This window comes from Triplophysa rosa, linkage group LG2, assembly GCF_024868665.1.
Source record: "Triplophysa rosa linkage group LG2, Trosa_1v2, whole genome shotgun sequence".
NCBI lineage: Eukaryota > Metazoa > Chordata > Actinopteri > Cypriniformes > Nemacheilidae > Triplophysa > Triplophysa rosa.
The window spans coordinates 19142753-19163027 of record NC_079891.1 but is presented as its reverse complement, the minus strand read 5'-3'; the positions used below and the strand labels follow the sequence as shown (position 1 = coordinate 19163027).

The 20275-nt window shown below is 41.7% G+C and overlaps 2 protein-coding genes across 4 annotated transcripts in view; both read left to right on the top strand.

Moving 5' to 3' along the window:
• Nucleotides 1–4996: 4996 nt before the first annotated feature.
• si:ch1073-224n8.1 (zinc finger protein 37) lies at nucleotides 4997–9739 on the top strand. Its single transcript, XM_057352688.1, has 2 exons — nucleotides 4997–6134; nucleotides 6402–9739. Exons 1-2 carry the CDS (start codon nucleotides 5447–5449, stop codon nucleotides 7397–7399), a joined length of 1686 nt encoding a protein of 561 aa, XP_057208671.1. The 5' UTR covers nucleotides 4997–5446; the 3' UTR covers nucleotides 7400–9739.
• Nucleotides 9740–12421: 2682 nt separating this feature from the next.
• The window catches only part of ltbp3 (latent transforming growth factor beta binding protein 3), a 71572-nt gene continuing 63718 nt past the window's right edge, over nucleotides 12422–20275 (top strand). For all 3 annotated transcript variants that reach the window (XM_057352608.1, XM_057352598.1, XM_057352588.1), the window contains exon 1: nucleotides 12422–13101. In XM_057352608.1, the coding sequence (XP_057208591.1) occupies nucleotides 12861–13101 (241 nt within the window). In that variant the 5' untranslated portion in view covers nucleotides 12422–12860. The remainder of the gene's footprint in view (nucleotides 13102–20275) is intronic.

The window sequence follows — 20275 nt, the reverse complement described above, 5'->3', positions numbered from 1 at the left end:
CTGTTTTGTTCGAGTTCAGTAATAACAAGTTGTTACTCATCCAGTTTTTATATCGACTATGCATTTCATTATTCGATGGAACTGCTGTGTTTCATGAGGCTTTGAGGAAATATAAAGTTGAGTATCATCCGCATAACAGTGAAAGCTAACTCCGTGTTCCTTTATTATATCTGCTAGAGGTAGCATGTATAATGCGAAGAGCAGAGGCCCTAAGACTGAGCCCTGTGGTACACCGTACTGGACCGTGACACCTCATTGTTTATTGCTACAAATTGAAAACGGTCGGATAAATAAGATTTAAAGCATTTAAACTATTCCTTTAATGCCGACATAATTTTCGAGTCTATGTAGGAGTGTGCTGTGGTCAATGGTGTCGAATGCAGCACTAAGGTCTAGCAGCACCAATAACGAGATACAACCTTGGTCAGACGCCAATAGCAGATTGTTTGTAACTCTGATCAAAGCAGTCTCTGTACTGTGACATGCTCTAAATCCAGACTGGAATTCTTCATTGATGTCATTCCTTTGGAGGAAGGAGCATAATTGAGTTGAAACTACTTTTTTCAGAACTTTAGATATGAAAGATAGATTCGATATAGGCCTGTAGTTCCCTAGTTCTTTAGGGTGGAGTTGGGGTTTTTTGACAAAGGGCCTTATAATAGCCACCTTATATGCTTTAGGCACATGTCCTAATGTCAGAGATGAGTTAATAATACTAAGAAGAGGATCTATAATTTCTAGGAGCATCTCTTTCAGTAGATTTGTAGGTATAGGGACGACCATGCCGAGATAAGAGGAGCTCTGCGCTGGGGAGAGCTTGCTCTTTTCTCGGTTGACCTGTAGGCCCAGACGGTCTAGGTGCCGGAGCACAAGGTCCCTGTGCGTACACAACATATCTCGCGAGTGTGCCAAGATAAGCCAGTTGTCGAGATAGTTGAGTATCCGCACGCCTTGCTCCCTGAGGGGAGCTAAGGCAGCCTCCAGGAGTTTGGTAAACACCCGGGGAGACAGGGCCAGACAGAAGAGCAGGACCTTGTACTGATACGCTCTTCCCTCGAACACGAACCGCAGGAACGGTCAGTGTTGAGGGAGGATGGAGACGTGAAAGTATGCGTCCTTCAGGTCGATTGCCACGAACCAATCTTGGTGACGAACTGAGCCCAAGATGTGCTTCTGCGTCAGCATCCTGAACAGCAGCTTATATAGGTGCTTGTTCAGGAGGCGCAGATCCAGAATGGGGCGCATCCCCCCACCTTTTTGGGGCACTAAGAAGTAGCTATAAAACCCCGAAGACATCTCCGTTAGAAGGACGGGTTCAATCGCACCTTTCGCCAGAAGGACGGCAACCTCGTCCCAAAGCACGGGAGCGTTTTCCCCTCGAACCGAGGTGTGGAGAATTCCCCGAAACTTGGGCGGGCGCCTGGCGAACCGAATCGCATAACCGAGATGGATCGTCCTCTCTGGCCAGCGTGACGGGCTGGTGTACTCTTGCCAAGCACCCAAGAACCGTGACAGCGGAACCAGAGGGACGATCTGCTTCACCGTGCCATGGGAGGCTGGTTTGGTGACTGACAGAGCAGTCACCTCGCATGGGGCGGAACCCCGGGAAGGTTGACGGCTCTGCTGACTTACCTGCCTGGTGTTACCACTGGCCAACGCAACGTCAAGTGGAGATTGCGGAAGGCAGCGAGAAGTTGTGTCACCCAGCGCATCGTTGTATCGAGAGTGCTGCGGGGAAGCCCAGAGAGAGAAAAGCTCTTTTGAGAGAGAGTGGGTGCCCGGCCCTAAAAAGGGTGGGGGACGTGGCAGGTGGCATCCCGCTTCGACCCGGCGGCGATGACCTGGCCGGGGTGTCAGGCCTGCTGTTACTCTCAATCCCCCTGTCTCATCCCGTCAGGGCCGCTCTGTCTCCTAGGCGGGTTCCCAACGGGGTGGAAGCCCTCTCCCGCAGGGCTCCGCATCTCTGGCAGGCCGTCGCTTGGAGGGCCCCAGTACCAGAGGGGCCACCACGGGGGGGTGGGGCTGCTGGGGGGTAGGCTGTGCTCGGGACCTCGATGACCAATAGGTGGCCGGGTCACGGCGGAGCAGTCTGCTTCTTCACCACGGAGAACCTCCACAGTGTCACCACACAGCCCCGCTTGCGAGATGGGCACATCTAGAAGGCTCGCCTTCTGAGCGTCACTACGCAAGGTTGAGCCACAGATGTCTCCCTTGGACCACTATCGTGGATGCCGTCCGACCCAGGGCACCCACCATGACCTTCGTCGCCGAGGCGCGAGGCAGGTGGCGGTGCGCAGCCGGGTCGGTGTTCCCATCCACCAGATCTTAACGCTTTGACTTATGACCCGATGGGTCACCATAGCATTATGAACCTGATGGACCGCCATAGCGTGGAGGGTGGAGGCAGTTTAACCCACAGCATCGTAAGTCTTCGACACGAGTGTCAAAGAGTTTACATGCCATGGAATGGAGCCATGGTCGACCCTTCCAAGTGGCAGCGTCCGCGGTGCACCGCGACTGCACATTCCATCTGGGTGACTTCGACATGTCCCTTAGCTGCCCCACCGTCCAGGGAAGTAACAGCTCCTGAGCCCGTCAGACGGAAACGCGCCCCATATTCCACGTCTTTGTGAAGTGAAGTGAAAGTGACCTATTAGTCAGATATGGTGACCCATACCCGAAATGTGACCTCTGCATTTAACCCATCCAGAGAGTAGTGAACACACGCACAGCAAGTGGTGAACACACGTACACCCGGAGCAGTGGGCAGCTATCACTGCAGCGCCCAGGGAGCAAGTAGGGGTAAGGTGCCTTGCTCAAGGGCACCTCAGTCGTTACCCGCCGGCCCTGGGAATTGGACCGGCAACCTTCTGGTCACGATTCCGACTCTCTAACCATTAGGCCACGACTGCCCTTTTAAAAAAAAAAAAAAAGACGATATTCCACGTCTTTGTGAGCTCCTCGTGCACCTCCAGGTCAGCCATGAGCGTTCCTGGGAGGGCGGAGCCACTACAACCCGACGCTCGCGGCCACCCGGGCAAGCACGGCCATCCTCTCTGCGTCGCCTCGTCTTGGGCTCGACCGCCCGGGTGCGGGAGCTCCAAGGGGTCTCCGCATCCGATGCCAGGAGGTAGCTGTCCGACCTTATGACAGAAAGTTTGTCCCCATCCCATTGTCGAGTCTGCCCGCTATGGGACGGTACACTGCCGCCCATCGGGGACAAGCCGGTGAGCGTGCCGGGGCACAGATGGTCCGCGAGACAAAACTGGCGGAGTGACATCCATGAGGATCCCCAATCACCCCCGTCGACCTCGCCGAAGCGGCAGTTGAACTTGTCGAAGCGGCAGTCGAACTTGCTCGGGAAGCAGACGGGGTTGCGGCTACATTCCGAAGAACGTAGCCAACCATGACCGCAACACCTTAATCGACAAGCCCTGCTACTGCATGCTGGACCCCCAACATGCAATACAGGTGTTGTGCCTGTCGGACTCGGGGATGAGTCTGTCATACCCAAGAACACAGCTGCGAGACATGTCCGAAGACAGCGCAGACTGTGAGAGTAAATTTGCTCTTTTAGAAATATCTGCGGCTTGCTGCCGAGACGCCCAGGGGAAGTCCGCTACCGAGTGGGAGAAATCTGCTGCTTTGCGTTGTAAATCCAGCAGTTTGGAAGAAATCTCAAAGATATGGAGCGCTTGACATGTACGTCATGCAGGTTCCGAAGAACAAAGGATGAGTAAATGGCCGTCACCACCTACCTTTTATACCCGTATGCATGGGGCAGGGACTGGCGTGCGTGTCCATTAACCGAAGTAGATTGTATTTTTTTGTGATTTATATGTGGAAAAAACACACCTATGTGAAATAGGCCTATATTGTCCTCATAACCACCTTCATGTACAAGCAGTGGCAATTCAATTGCATCAATTTCATCTGCGATAAAAAGCTCCTTTTTTATTAAAGTATAACAAAAACATTACAAAACAAGATGGTATACAGTTTACATTCAAAAACATCCATATTAATAGGGGCTACGACAAGAAAAAATTATAAAAGATAATACAGACCAAACAACAAAGACAAAAAAGAAATAAAAAACAACATTTTCAATCCATCCATATGAATAAATACAAAACAAGAAATATAATTTATATTATCTAATACGTCTAACAAAATTCCAGATTTTTATTATTTGCTTTTGACAGCATTTTTTAATATTATCCCAAATATTTTTTAAATACTATAAACAGGGTGATTAAAAAAATTACATTTGGGAATAAAATTCTCAGCTAACAAAAGTAAGTTAATAATAAAAAACCTTTGACCTCATTTTTCACAGTTTCCATATTTAACGACATGTTAAATTTAACCACAATTATTGCACTTTGTCCAGGAATGAAATAAAAATATGCTCTGAAAGAAAATATGCTCTGTGTTTTCTGGAAATTAGTTACAGAATTTACCAAATATATAAACTCTCCAGAAGGATAAATGTCACATACAATTTTTAAATTAATTTCTTTGATTTTTGGGATAAACTGTAAACTTTAAATAGGAGGTTCTAATATGTTTAAGCATTCGTTTGTCAAAGAATATATTTAAATTCTTTCTTACAGCCTTGACATGGTTGAGAGTTTGTCTAATATAAGTTTTAGAACATTTCTCACTTTTAAACTCAGTTGGCCCAAGATAATGCGATAAAAAACGCGAACGCTATCTATTCCATTGCTGACGTTTCATGTCCGCGATTTGGGAAGTGTCCGTCTTGCCTGCGCTGTTTTCACTCCTCCCCTTACTGCAGTCGCCTACTCTAGTCTTCTTTTCAGGCGAGGCAAGGTGCATGTCAAATAAGTCTATTCACACGACTCCCTTGCATCATAATATGTTTACCCTTTTTAAAAATGTCATCAGCTAATGTAAAATAAGGTGTGTGTATAGGTAATACAACAGGACTTATTAGTACAAACTGTGGGGAAGATCGATTGTCTTTTTTGGAGAATCGTCATTAACATGCGCTTTAGTCTGTTTATGCGCAATTACGTCGTTAAACTGCGACCACGTCACTGACCAATCAAAAGTCAGTACTGACTCCAGCGTTTAGATCGTGGAGTGAAGGCTCTGGATCTGCGCGTAACGAATTAGCAAATCACCGCAAATTAACAACGCTGTCCTTGTGATCAATCATTGCGGTTAGTTGTCGATTTTTACTAGGACCAAGTTAGTGAAAGGCTTGATTTGTTGGAGTAACGTGTAGGCTAGTTTGCTAATGATAATGCTAGAGTAGCTCGTTTTGGTGACTGCGTTCGTGAATGTAGTTCTTGATTTCTGAGTAACGTTAATCAAAATTCATCATCGCGTTGTGATTGTTAAGGATGATCAGTTCTTTTCAAATAACAATAATAAATCGCAGCAATAACCGATAAGGTGTACGATCGAACAATTCGCAATGAACTCGAAGCGCAACAACGGTGAAAATGGGTCTGGCAGAATCAACCAAGGCTCGGTACCAACAAACAGCGCATCGGCAAGCGTTTCCCACCGAAAGCAAACTATAATAAATAAGACAGAAAAGGCTGAGTGCATGCAGAGCGTAACACGGGACAAAAACATGTCAATCTCCACACTCAGAACTCGCCTCGGTCCCACCATCCGATCCACTCTGTCCTCTGCGGTGGACACCCTGTTGGTGGAGATTGTGGCCGTGCTTTCGGAAACTCAGCGGGAGCTGTTGACCAAAGAACAGGAAAACGAAAAACTGAAGATTCGCCTCGAAGTTTCAGAGAGAGAGCTCAAAACGTTACAAGAGTGTCTTTGTAGCGCTCAGAAATTAATCGATCAGCTGCAGGGTCCCTTTAACCCGCCCATGACGGGGCATCACGCTTACAACACCGGTGGACCCGTGAACTCTAGCCGGTTGACACACAGGTCTGCGCCCCAGACGGATCCACGCTGTTTTACTGGAGGTGAAGCGGAGTTGAGTGGCGCTCTGGGTGATGCCATACACGGCTTTGATTCCAGGGAAGATTTCAAGAGTTGTCACCTCTCCATTCAGGCAGATGGGACTGTGACGAACAGTTTTTATGACCCCATATCCGTCCATTCGTCTAACATCTGCTCCGACATGAACCGAACTGGTAATATAACTTTAACACTGTATGACAATTTGACAAAACTAAATGCTTACATAGACACAGAATCACTATAAGCCCTATTTTTTCTATAATTCTTAATTGCGTGCAAAGAAAATCACGTTCATGGTGTTATGCATGGCATGTGGCATACATAATTAATATAAATTATAGTAATTTATATTATAACGGTTATTGTAGTAAAACCATGAAAAACATTGCAATTGTAAGGCTGTCTTTTCAATGTGTAAATGTGTCATCACCTGTTTACAGGTGAGATGGTGGATGACAGCAGACGGCTCTCACACAATAGAGCCCCAAACCCCCCCTCACTCGCTAGCTTCTCTATTAAAGAAGAACAGGGTCTTGTGTCTGGGCAGATGTGCGTGCGGGCAAGAGAGCCACCCACTGAAACTGAGCACTCGGCGCAGAGTTCATGTGATCTCGCATTCGTCCACGTAGCAGAGGAAGGAAGTTCCAGTTCACACCATCACCCTTCTAAAAATACAGCACCACCACCTTCGTCCAGGCCTCACAATGGACCCTCTTCCAGTAGTTCACCTCCACAGGGGACCCCTGGGCTTAGATCTGCCCCGAGAGATACCCCCAGTTTGGGTATGTCATCCAAGAGAAGTCCAGGGGCAGGTGGCTCATCTCCGGAGCAGCCGGCTCGACGTTCCATCTCTGAGCTGATGGGTGAAGTGCCTGGTGAACGGCCTCACCTGTGTTTGGAGTGTGGAAAGACATTTCGTCTGATCTCTAGCTTGAAAAAACATCTGAGGATTCACACGGGAGAGAAACCGTACCCGTGCACCGTGTGTGGGCGGCGCTTCCGTGAGTCAGGGGCCCTTAAGACTCACCTCCGCATCCACACTGGTGAAAAACCGTATTCCTGCTCTGAGTGTGGGACGCAGTTTCGTCATCTAGATGGCCTGCGGAAGCATCGCCGCACACACACGGGCGAAAAACCGTATGTGTGCAGTGTTTGTGGAAAACGCCTTAGCCGGCTGCAGCATCTAAAGCATCACCAGCGAATACATACGGGAGAGCGGCCGTGTTGCTGCCCGCTCTGCCACCGTGGCTTTAAAGATCCGGCCAGCCTGAGGAAACATCTTCGTGCTCATCAAGGGGAGCCTGGAGCTGATGAAGCGATGGGCATGATCAGTCTTGGAGAGGCGGATGGAGCTTCCATAGATGATGAGGATATGAGGTTTGGGATGTGGGGAGAAGAGGAAGGGAATGAGGCGGAGTCTGTCGTGGACTGTGTGTAGTCATGGCCGCACATATTACAGATTAGCAAACTCTAATCCAAAATCATTTGTGTAAAACAAACAAATATTATGGTTTTGCATCAAAGGAAATTCAGCTTTGTTTAGCGGACAGTGTATTTTCTTTGTGTGGTGTTGTGTACGACAAAGGTTATGCCTTGTTGTGGACCAAAAAATAATCTGCAGATCAGGCCTTTTCACACTTGAAATTGTTAACCCCGGGTTATTCTAAACCCCAGGTAAACAGAATCCTGGGTTATCCGTTTCACACTGCTTATAATTTACCAGGGGTTAAGATATAATCCTGGGTATTCATAACCTGATGTTTCACGCTGTACATCACTAAACCCTGGGTTAACATTCTTATTTGCATCTATGCGGTGTCAACAGTCATGATTGGAGAAATACTGCAGCGTCAAACCTTTTAAAAAACGGAATACCACGTTGTCCGCTTCATTTCACACTGCACACGTTTGACACCGCAATGCAGGGTTAACCCTGCAAAAGCTATGCTAACCCTGCTTTGGGAACGAACATTTCACACTTGTAATTTTGAAGCGTTGTTATCCCCGCATTTTACCCAGGGTTATGAAATCCCGCTTCAAAATTACAAGCGTGAAACGTTCGTTTATCTGGGGTTAAAAGTGGGGTTTAGACTAAAGATTACCCGGGGTAAGCGCATTGTGAAAAGCCCTACTTTTCATATGCAGATGGACTTGGAAACCTGTAACATAACACAGAGTTAACAATTTGAAAATATGGTTAAATAACTTAAAAGGGATTGATGACTCAAGTATCCACTTATTTTACGTACACATTATCACATCACATAGGCCTGGACAAAACATTTTAGATCTAGCAAACTTTTATGTGTTTGTGGGGTTTTTTTTACGGAATACTGTGATTTAGTGCGGGGGATTTTGATTCTCCAATGAGACCAACATGGTATTGTATGATCTGTTTTTCACAAGTGATAAGTGCTGTCATTGGTATAATAATAATAATTTTATTTTGACCTATTGTCTTTTGCATGTAAGAAATAGACCTATGACAGACACACTAAAGCCTTAAATATGGTTTTATTGCACAGACTGACACACGATGTACATAAAAATGAGTATTTCAGAAACGATGGTACTGTTATATCTGAATGCAAATTAGGGTTTTCAGTCTTCTTTCTCGTGTTGTGTTAGCAGGTTATACATGTTCTGTTTAACTGTCAATTAGAGAGTATTTGGAACATCATAATACAGGGTGTTTATTTTTTTCAAAACATCAGAAATATGAATGCTGTGGTCTTCAGTATTATGGATTTAGTCATGTGTAGACAATAATTTGCACATTCAGTTTATGTATTATGCAGATTGTTAAAGTTTCTCTAGTTAAAGGTATATAACATGCACGCACAGAAATCAAGATTTAGATAAGTGGTTCCCTCTACTGGAAAACAGAGGGAAAGACTATTACTGATAACAATTTTGAAGTTCTTTGGTTTGTTGTTCTTCAGTAGTGGAGATTGAAGAAGCTGTTTCTGTAGGGGCTATGACACATGTAGTGTGGGTTTTTTTTTGTGATTACACAAGTTTTGTCCTTAAAGATACCTTTGTTTTTATATCTTGTCAAATGCCAATTTGTATAGAAGTTGTATAATCTGTACATAGAAACATCAAACATCTCATTTTAGGAAGAGCATTACTGGAAACAGTGAATCTGTGGCCACTGTCTGAGTCACAAATAGTCTTAAAATTGGAAAACAGAATCTGGAAACATGTGAAAACGACCCAGAGCAAGTGTCTTTTATAACTGCACAATTTAATCTATATACTCTGTTTGTATATTACATTTGTTTGTGTAGCCACATGTGATGTTGAATTTAAAAATGTTGCTGTTTGCAGGAAAATTTTATTGTAGTTAACTTAACATCCAAAAAAGACACAACATCATCATATTAGTAAATGTGTGAGTTACACAGTTGAAATGGATATCTTGTTAAGTTTTGATTTATATTTTAATAATATAACTTTAGTGCTAGTATTACACCAGTATTTTGGCTGGTCTGCAACATCGAGATGGTAACATCAGTCAAATGACAGGAAGTAATTCTTTGTAATGGTTAGTTGCAGTATAAACTTGGATTAATGTAAACATTTACTCTACAGAATTAAACTTCATTGCAAAATATCTAAACACAGGCTTGTTTTGATCAAATGTCATTCATTAAAATCTGCTGCAAAACTGTTTTGTTTTATAAATACTTCTCTACTTGAATGTTATTGATGTTGGTTGCTTTGTTTCCAATCAATTACTCTTTTGTTAAAGTCACAAATATAATCTCCTTACAGGTCTCGGTGATCTAATCGTCTGGTTCATTAAAAATACTAGATTCTGATTATGCAAAAGTTGCAGATTACACTTTTCAAAATTTCATTTACATTTTTTCACATTTATTGAATCTGAATTTGAAATGTTGTTTGAAGAGTGTTCTGTGTAAAGCGTGTGTGTTTGTGAGAGAGCACAAGACTAAGATAACTCAAACCTTTATTTTCAATATCTGTTTTGAAAAGTCTACTATAACTGTAACTATACTTATTTGAATATTCAATATCTTTGCATAAATGCTGCAGAAATTATATTTAAGGAGGCAGCTTTAGTTCAATAATGCAATAACTAATTCAACCCCCATGTTATTCAGTACTTGTATTGCTGTCTTCTGTGGAATCCAAAGGTTCCAGTTTTTAAGAATTTTGCACTCATTTACATAAACTTTTTATACAATCCAAAATAAGAACAAAAAAGTATAATATAAAGTATTTCATACTTTATTTTACATACAGTCATGGTATTGCACAATTAATTTTCATTATATGGAAAAGAGTGGTCAATACATAATTGAAAAGTTTATTGTTTTGTGTCAATGTTCCTGTTAGGTTCTAAGTAACAGAAGTTATTGTACTATTTAAGACATTTTCATCCGGATGGATTTCCCATATAATTGCCTGGCATACGTATATGACACCATCTTTATACCAACCAGTTTTATATCTTCACTTCTGTCATTATGTTCCATGTTTCGGAAGTGCCCAGCCCAAAATCTGTTTTAACTAGAAGTTATTGTTCCCACTCTTTTAGCTGTTCTCCATCATCCCCAAAGAAATCCATTGTAAAAATACCACCATGCTGTGTAGTCTCGCATGATCAGGCAGCGGTCATCCAAAGTCTGACCAACATAGATGATGTTTGGTCAGAACTCTTCTCTTTTTGATTCTGAAATGACTCATGTATCCGCTCAACTGTGGTTATTGTCTCTATGACGTAATAAGGCCAGTTAGCTTTTTAAGACCACACCCTGCGTCCAGACCACATTCCCCGCTCTCCACGCAGTGGCATACAGGTTTAATGTCACACTGAGGGCAACATCTGTTGACTTGAATGCTCATACCAACTCTGTATTATTGGAGAGATGGTTATACTTGTAGTGGTGAATCAGATGTGATTTAACAGAATTGATTGTGTGTGGTCGCATCTTGAATGTTTTAGATCCCTGGTCTTCTGTTTGACATGATCACTGGCTTTTGTGATGACTAGCTGGATATTAAATCAAAACAGTCAAATATTTTGTGACAAATGTATAGCCTATAAGAACTAAAAAAAAGTGTTCTAGGTGGAATCTGGCCTGGTGTAAAACAGCTTGCTTTTAAAGTCATGTGATAGCGCCCTGTGTGCATTTGTGTGTGTTTTAACAAAAATTCCTGTGTGTTTGAGACAAAGGAGCTGCGCATGTCTGTTGCAGGTCTTGGTACTGCATGCCTTTGCGTGGCCAAAAATGTAAGATCTGCCTGTGAACTCTCGTGTGTGTACATATGTGTGTGAGTGAGGAACTCTTATGCAGTGATTTCCTTAGTGACTGAAAGCAAACATTCTCACTTTTCTTAAAGGAAGTGACTCAACTTACTTTCTCTAATTTTGCCTCTCCATCATCCCGCCCTCACACGTTTTTCTTTCCCACTGGCTGATCCTGCTCACTTTAATTCTCTCCCTTCTTTACACGTGTCCCCTAAAATCACATTCTCCGCGATTTTCATTCTTTGGGTCAAATTTCTTTCAGTTAAGCATATCCTTGAATTTAGTTTTTCCATTATCTCGCCACAAGAATACTTAAAATTAAGTTACATGTTATACTGAAAATGATAACATTTGATTAGAAAACAAACAATCTCTTTAGGCTATGGGAAACTAATTCTGTATAGGTCCAGCAAGAAAGAGATCGTGCGTGACGTGCTAATATGAGATCAGTGGCCATATCACAAATCATGTTTTTTATTATCTCTTTACAAAAAAATGCAAGTAATCACAATTGATTAAATACATAAATGCGGGATTTTGCCTACCATCCCTGCTAGAAAAATTCTAATTGTTCCATTATAAACACCATTATTGATAATAATATTAAAACCAAAATTCCTTATTTGGATTTATTTAATGGTGTTATTTTTCATCTGCCAAACAACAACCAGAGACCCACAAAGAGATGAATTAATTAAAACTAAAACAATTCCCATTAAATCCATTAGAATTTATGTAATTTATACTGTATGGTGTTTCTTTTTTTCAGCAGCGATATGGTATTTACATGCTACTCCAAGGAATGCTGGGACACTATACCATGATGTATTCTGCCACTTTATTAACACGTGGGTCTTGCAGGACAGATTAAATGTTTTTTTATCGCTAGTGGTAAACGTGTAACTCCAAACGTCAGTCGGTCTGGGTCATGTAAAAAACTGTGGATCAGGACCAGCAGCTTAAGCTTTCTTGAATATACTGTCCGTTACCGCAGTGGATCGCGCACAACACCGTCATATAGATAGGTGCAAATTAAGGCAAAGAGGTGACTAGGGAAGGCGCTACCAAACCGCTTTGAGCACCACTGCTGTACTGCTCTGGCCGTGCGCCAGGGCGGCCGCCCGTGGATTGGCTCTTTCCATGCCTCTCCTCCTCCTAAAGTTTCCCAAACTCCGATACGCACACACGAGCTTTCCAGGCAGCGACCGAATGTAGGCTATTGGGCTTTGAGAAATGAAGATAAAAGTTTTTCATTTTATTCCACCTCAAAAATTTCTTAAAAAACATTTAAAATCTTTCAAATTGATTTTTAAAATGCCTAACATTTTCGGAATTTGGATAATTTGCGCTTTTTACTCATCAAGAGTTTTTACATTAAACGGGACAGGAAGGCATTAGGAAAAACTTTTCTTTAGGATTCCTGAGCCAGCGCTGCCTGGGAAAAGTGAGGGAGTTTCTGAGGGAGTTTCTGGATACAGTTTCCAAACGAGGCTCCACCGAAACGTTTTCTGCGGTCGTTCCCTAGGAGTGCACCAGATCTGCTCGGGCTTTAAGTGGATATACCGTGGGTGGTGGCGTGAATGCTCTGTGTTGCCCCTTGTTGGCATTGAGGGATGCCAGCATGCCCTCGCTGATTCTTTCCCATCTGCTCCTAATCTGGCTCGCGCTCCAGCGACTGGCTCTGTGCGTCGAGCGCGCGTCCACTCGCGAGCGCTTCAAAGTGGTTATCGCGCCGCTCATCTGCAAACGGACATGCATGAAGGGCCAGTGTCAGGACACCTGCGAACAGGGCAACAATACGACCCTCATCGGGGAAAACGGCCAGTCCGCGGATATTCTGACCGGGCCTGGCTTCAGAGTCGGTAAGATACGTTTTTGGACGGTAATTATTCCCTTGGTTATTTCGTGCACGCGGTTGAGGTGAAACCAGTTGCACACTTCCCTCATGAAAATTAACGTTAGCCAGTTTTTTTGTTGACGTGTAGTAACCATGTTTTTTGACATTCCAAATTGTTTAGTCAAATATCATGGTTAAACTGTGGGTTCTTCAGTGAGCCAATAAATTTGTGGTATATGGTTCAACATCAAATGCCTGAATTAAACTGTCGTTTCCTTAGTAAAACCTTGCTTACTTTTCGTAGGGTTTATGGTCAAATATAATGGCACGTGAAACTGTGAGTGGAAATGAAATAATAAACCCCCTCCCTCCCTCTATTTCTCACTCGCTCGTCGTAATGGTTTCTGCATATTGTCTGGCTGGCAAGGCAGCTCTCACTTCGAGCTGCATCAGATTGAATGTGGTAAGGCATGGTGCCATGAAGTCTACGCAGCAAGGTCTGAACAGCACACATACACATAAACATAAAGGCTAGTGGCTGCTATATATTCGCATTGTATTTGTTCATAAAGACACCACAGAAATCAAAACCACAGCTTTTTATGTGGTTGTGTATATGAGAGAGAAACCCCTGTTGCACACACTGATGTACCAGTTTGTTATTTCAAGGAAAGAATGTGCGGAGCTGATATGGTTAGTGAGCCTATCTAAATCTGTGTGTGTGGGTATGTTTAGCTGTACATATTTGACTGTGTTTTTCATGAGCGCTGTGATGAAAGTGAGTGTTATTTTAAGTGGTGTGTTTCTGTCTGGGTCTTTCTCTTCTTACTCTCTAATTTTGTCTGCTGGATGCCCAAGGGTCTCTCAATAGTTCTAGTCCAAAAATAAATGAATGTGATAAAAATAAAGGGGGAAGCTGATTCACCGCTTATGGCTGGAATACATTACAAGACTTTTAAAATCTGAACAGATATTTTTCTAAAACTAGACATCATACACTTGAAGACTTTTTGAAAGTTTCAGATAGAAACACACTGATCAAATCTCCAGACTGGCACAGACTTTCTGCAACAAGTCCAGACTGAAAATCTGGGCAAAATCTGAGCAAAAGTCTTGTAGTGTATTTTAGCCTTTAGTTAAGTGTACATTTATGGAAGGCCAACGACGGAGACACACGTCAAGCTTGGAACTCAGACCAAGAGTAGCTTCTAATACTTTATAAACATCAACATCATACCTGACACATCTCTGACCTTGTGATTTTTCTGTTAATTTCTTCCATCAAATTTGAACATGTTTTGCGTACTCTTGCTTATAATGGACCTTATTTAGGGTAGACACTGTATTTATTTCTACATAAAAATGAAAAATAGGCTGTTAAAGGTAGATGAGCAGTCTTCTCAGTGGGTTGTACTATTGTGTATTTTGATTCCGATATTTAAGATAATGCTTGCATTGATGATGAAACTGGTTGGATAAGCGCAGTGCTTATGTATTGATTCAAAACAAACAATTCCTAAAACCACCTTCATTATTAACATATGGTGCCTGCCAAGTTATGAAATCTCTAAGTAATGACGGTATTAGCACTTCAGGATGTCCTAACTTGAAGGTGTTGTTGCAACTGAATAAAGGCCCTTGACTTAAATGAGAGGCTAACTACACAGTTTAACACTGTGAAATATATCAACCTCAAGCAGTCCCTGGTTGGTCTCTTGGTCGTGAGGAATTTAACTCTGCTATAAACTCTAAAAGAGTTGAAATAGATCAGTGTGTAGAACCGTTTTCACTGTAGGAAGCAGTGACTGGATTTGACAGAGATAATCGAAAGTTATAAAGTGAGAAACACTCAATAGTGTTCATATACTCTCTTCTTGATGCCCGGGGAGTGGAAAAGTAAGAATGTAAGAAAGGTCAGCTGAGACGGTGCATCTAGTGTGTTTGCTTACACCTACTCTTAAAATGGCTTGATACACACGGTGGGGACTTATCATTGCATTCTTTATTTTATATTAAAGAGTACATAACTAGGGATTTTTAAGGTCCTACTTTGGTTTATGGAGTGTCCAACAACAAGTTTATGTACATAGAAGGTGTAAAAACACTATTTCGTAATAATAGGCAGTTATTCTTACCTTACTTCTTGACTGACTTTCAATTGATTCGTTCCGCGATTCATCTGTCTAATCCCTTCCTTTCTGCTAGCCTAGTCTGATGTGATTTCTCAGATGGTCTAGTCTGCTGTGATTCGTCTACCGCAAATGAGGCTCACGAGCTACAGTGTTTGGGGGAGAAGAGTGAAGTTTTCGCGGGCAGTCCTAGCTAAACGTAGGCGGAGACTATATGTAGAGACGTAAATCCGCGGCGGTTCGCGAATCGGACTAGGGACGACTCGTTTGCGTGATTCAGAGTCGACTCCCTTTTTTCCAAGCCAATAACTTTGTAGTTCATTAACCTTCGGATTTACAACTTGGCAGACTGCTTACTTTCACACACGGCAACATTACACACTGCATGAAATGTAATTTTCATGATCTCATGTTATGTACTCTTTAAATTCTATTCTGTTTAGGGTTCGTCCGTGGTTGATTTTTAGCACATAACCTTACCGTACCCATAGTCTCAAACCTTACACAAACCATTTAGATATTATTTGTAAGACATTTATGGGTATGTATTTAAAGCTGTTGACCTTGTGAGCTGTTAGCCTTATGGGATCCCTCAATGTAGACCAAACCGACCCACACACATAACATGAACAATTACTCTCATGAGAGTTTGATTATTTGTCTGTCCAAACATGTCATCCTTTATAATCATTCTGAAGCTGAACTTTGATGCTGTCCATCACTCTGGTGGAGTCTTTTGTAATTTTAATTGAATTGAAATGAATTTAAATAACTTACTGCACACTTATGTTATTTAGTGAGCTCATTGAGGAATAAAACTCTCCTCATAAGATCCTTCACCTCCTAATTTAGCCTTGAAAGAACTTTAAGTCCACTTTTTAACACAAACAATAAGTTTGGCATTAAGCTCTGGAACTGTTTAACATTTTTCTCAAGGCCTGATTCAAGATGACATATATTACATATTTCTGTGACTTCAGTCATAGAATGCAGTCAAAGTCTGTCTGGAAGATCAGGCACCTAAGGCCACATCACATTCACATCATGACTCATCTTACTTAAACTCAGAAGAATATTAAAATTTAGAATTCCACAATTTCATACCATAAAGGCCCTGCCTCTGTTTCTCTGTTGTGTCCCTCTCTCTGTCTGTCATTGCCAGGATCTGGGTCCTGTGGTGTGAGGTGTGTTAACCTCAAACCATCCTCCACTTCTGCAAAGTGCCACAGGGTGCCCAGAATGATGCCAGTGTGCCACAGCAGGACAACCAGCTGCCTATTTCTGTCCTCATTCACACACACACGCACACGCACGCACGCATGCACAAGAACCACATATTTTCTTTTATTTTGGTGACTTCTCTTCATTTCTTTATTAAGCTACCTTAGCTCTACTTAAAGTTCTACCTTTTTTGCAGCCTCTCATTATTTGTATTAGGAGTATAATGATCAATGTGCACTGTAATTTTTAGGTAGACCTCAGAGGAGTCAAAGCCATTTTATTACGTAACTAAAATCTTTTAAACGAATTTGGCTTTATTTCTCTCTGGCGCTCATAGCTCCTCAGCACGGAAAATCCACAAAAGAGCTGTTTCAGAGTGGAAAATGTGTCAGAAATCCAGTCAAACATTCCAGAAGAATGCCAATCCTTGTGTGTTTGTGCTAGTGTGAGTCAGTGGTCATCTAAGTAAGATCTGCAGAGGTTATTAACTGCTGATTCAGCAACCTCTGCTTGATATCATATTTGTAATCTTTTTAAACAGGCACACACACACACGTACACATTTTAGTCTGTGTTTTCATTTACTCAAGTCTCTGTAATTTTTCGTTTGCTTGAAAATCACCTTGGGCTTATGCCACACACAAAGAGTTTAACTAAGGACAGAATCTTTTTTCATTTTTTCACTTTATTTTTCCAATTTCTTTCATTCTGTCCACCGTTTCAATTTCTGTATCTCTATTTCCCTCCCTCTTATTTGTTACCTGACTCTTGCCTTTGTTCGTGGATTAGAAATATTTCCCATTCTTGAAGTTTTCTCATGCAACTTTCTCATGGCTTTCCCATCCACCAGATAGCGGTGGAGCAGAGGAGTGGGACTGCAATCTTTATAACTGATGTTGATAGTCAAAGTCTTCGAGGTTGTGATGGAAAGAGATAAGGCAATGATGTGTATAAATTTGTGAGAGGTGGTTTATTTAAAGTAAAGGGCAGCATTGAAACGTAGGGCCTTGAACAAGCATTCTGGTTTACTCAGAGTAAACTCTGTGCTTTTCACTGTGAGATTGAGGCCAGGTATTTAAAGCAGAGAAGAGGAATGTGTGTGTGTGTGTGTGTGTGTGTGTGTGTGTGTGTGTCTGTATTTGTTATTGGCCGCTTAACATTTAGTTATTCATACCAAGAACATCTAAAGCAGTTACCAGCAGTATACCCATGCAATTGCTCAGAGTTTAATGGAGTCCACTGTTATGTTTCATTGAGGTACCGTTTACTTTGATTTTATAATTAAAATAATTTGGTGAAACATTTTGGGTTTATACTAAAATTTCAAATTTTTTAGACTTTGATAACTTGACAAATACGTATTCAGGTTGTTGGGTTTTTAAGAGACACACATGAGATTACTAGAGTCTTGTTTCTCAGGAGAAACGTTTAGGAAGCCAGAGATTTAGGAAAAGGTCTTAATTTGTTTTTCAAACCCTTAATCCAAACTCAAGAAACAAATGACATTAAAAAGGTCACATTGTTTGATGATTTTTTTGTATGGCATCCCCACTATTGTCCCTTTGTGATGTTCAGTACACACTGCGTTCTCAAGGAAGGTCAGAAAGTTTGGATATAACTGGTTCTATAATAATATAATTCATAGAACAATTGGGTGAGGTCAAAATAGCATGACTGACTTTTGGGCCCCTGTTTTTATTCAATCTGCCACTGCAGGAACCCCCTGTATTCCAGGGCTTATGACAACATTTCTGGTTTTCCCCTTCATTGGTTCCCATGCAAACAGAGACACCGAAACAATATTTTTTCAGTCAGACTAAACCTTGCAAGTTCAGTTAAACACTGACACTGGCTTTGTGATAAAGCACTTCATCAACTCTCTTGACAATTCTAGATTTCAATGTAGCAAGTCCCAGGAAAATATTTGTTAAAATAGTTTGCTTCCATTTTTTTTAGAGTCCTACTGTTTATTTATAGTCTGTGCCTACTAAGACAAAATTTTCATCCTTCTTCTCCATAAATACACAAATACCCATCAACCATTGCTGCTACATTTTACCCAGTCACACTGCCTGAATTTTCACATCTGCTTGGCACACAGAACCTTAGCTGTTGCTAAGGTTACGACACATTCAAGCCCCTATGTGACAATAGAAACAGGTTTGTTTGAAAATCTTGCAAGATGCCATGTCAAAGCAAGAGAGTGTAAACATTGACATGAACGAGCGGTTAATTATCTAGTTTAATGTTTAATATAATATGTTTGTTTATAAAAATATGATAGTTTAAAATGTATTTTGAAAAAAATTGCTGAGGTTTGAAGTTGAAAGACTGCTGTTTTGTAGTGGTCTTATGATTGTTTATGATTGTAAGGCTGGAACACAAACAACATTAAGGCTGCTTTATTTAGAAACTTTTAGTGCTAACGGCTGACACAAACTTCTGCTAGTTATCTATGCAATGAGAGGCATGAATGGTAATATTTGTGAAAACCTAATACTTGCACATTTGTGGGTGTGGTTATGCATAATAATATACAAAATATGAACATGCACTTACAGTAAACATCCACCCTTCTCGTTTTTTTTAAAGAGGTCACATGGCACGAATACGTGTTTTTCTGTGTCTTTGGTGTGTTATAAGTTGCCCATGCATGTATTAGACACGTAAAATTGCAAAAATTAAAGTGTCGTAACAAACGATGCATTCTATCTAAAAGCGATTGCTCACTCAGACCTGCCTGAAAAGCCTCGTGTAACCACACCCCCACAAATCTACGTCAGTTCGTGGTATGATTTGACTAAGATCGCCCAAATGTATACGCAAGTAAGGTGGGTGTACCTGTCAGTACAATTGCTTTGGAACCTGGTGTTCCAAATATGGTAAGAGGCGTTTCATTTCCGTCACACGCTTGCAGTATTTGACCAATCACTACACACTGGTTAACTGGCCAATCATAGCACACCTCGCTTTTCAGAGCAATGAGCTTTGTAAAAAATCTGCGTGTTTCAGAGAGGCGGGGCAAAGAGAAGATACAAACATGCATGGTATGTGGAAAATACAGTGTTTTTGAACCTTAAATCTAGGGATGCACCGATTATGATTTTCCATGGCCGATTCCGATACCGATTTTTTACAAGCAAACTGGCCGATTCCGATATCGATTTCCGTTTTTTTTCCCTTTAAGCAACAAACAAGAAAAAAATTATAAACAACATGTTTATTTGGTTTTTCACAGGCCAAACTGGCTTTGGCTATTGAAAACAATAACTGTAACCATCTTAAATTAAAGGCAGTAACTCTGTAAACACCATTGAAGGGATTATTGTCCTCATTTAGATTATATACATACTGTAGATATATTAGCCTATATAGACCCATACTAATACAAAATTACTCAATTTAAAGTTAACTAATATTAGCAGCTTTTAATAAAAAAATGACACAAACCGTCTTTGACAATACTACGGACCTCAGATCGAAACACAGCAAGTTAAGTAGGCCTACTGCCATACAGCAATGAATCGCAAAGGGGAGTATGAAGGAAACTGAAGGTTTGCAGTGACAGAAAGACTCAGACTTTATTCCACATGTAACCAAAATCGTGTATGTTCATGTAACAACTCCTTTATTATTTTGGATTAGCAACCACGTAAACACATCGTAATGCATAGCGTAAACTACATTTAAAAACATCAAAATAGACCCACCGTGAACTGTTAAATGAAAAACACAATGTAGCCTACAAAAATATGCCACCAGTTGTGCCGCCTGGCCGTCAAGTGTTTCATCGCATGCGTGATACCAATAGTGTAGGGAAACCGTGACGTGGTGGTTTACTACGTAATT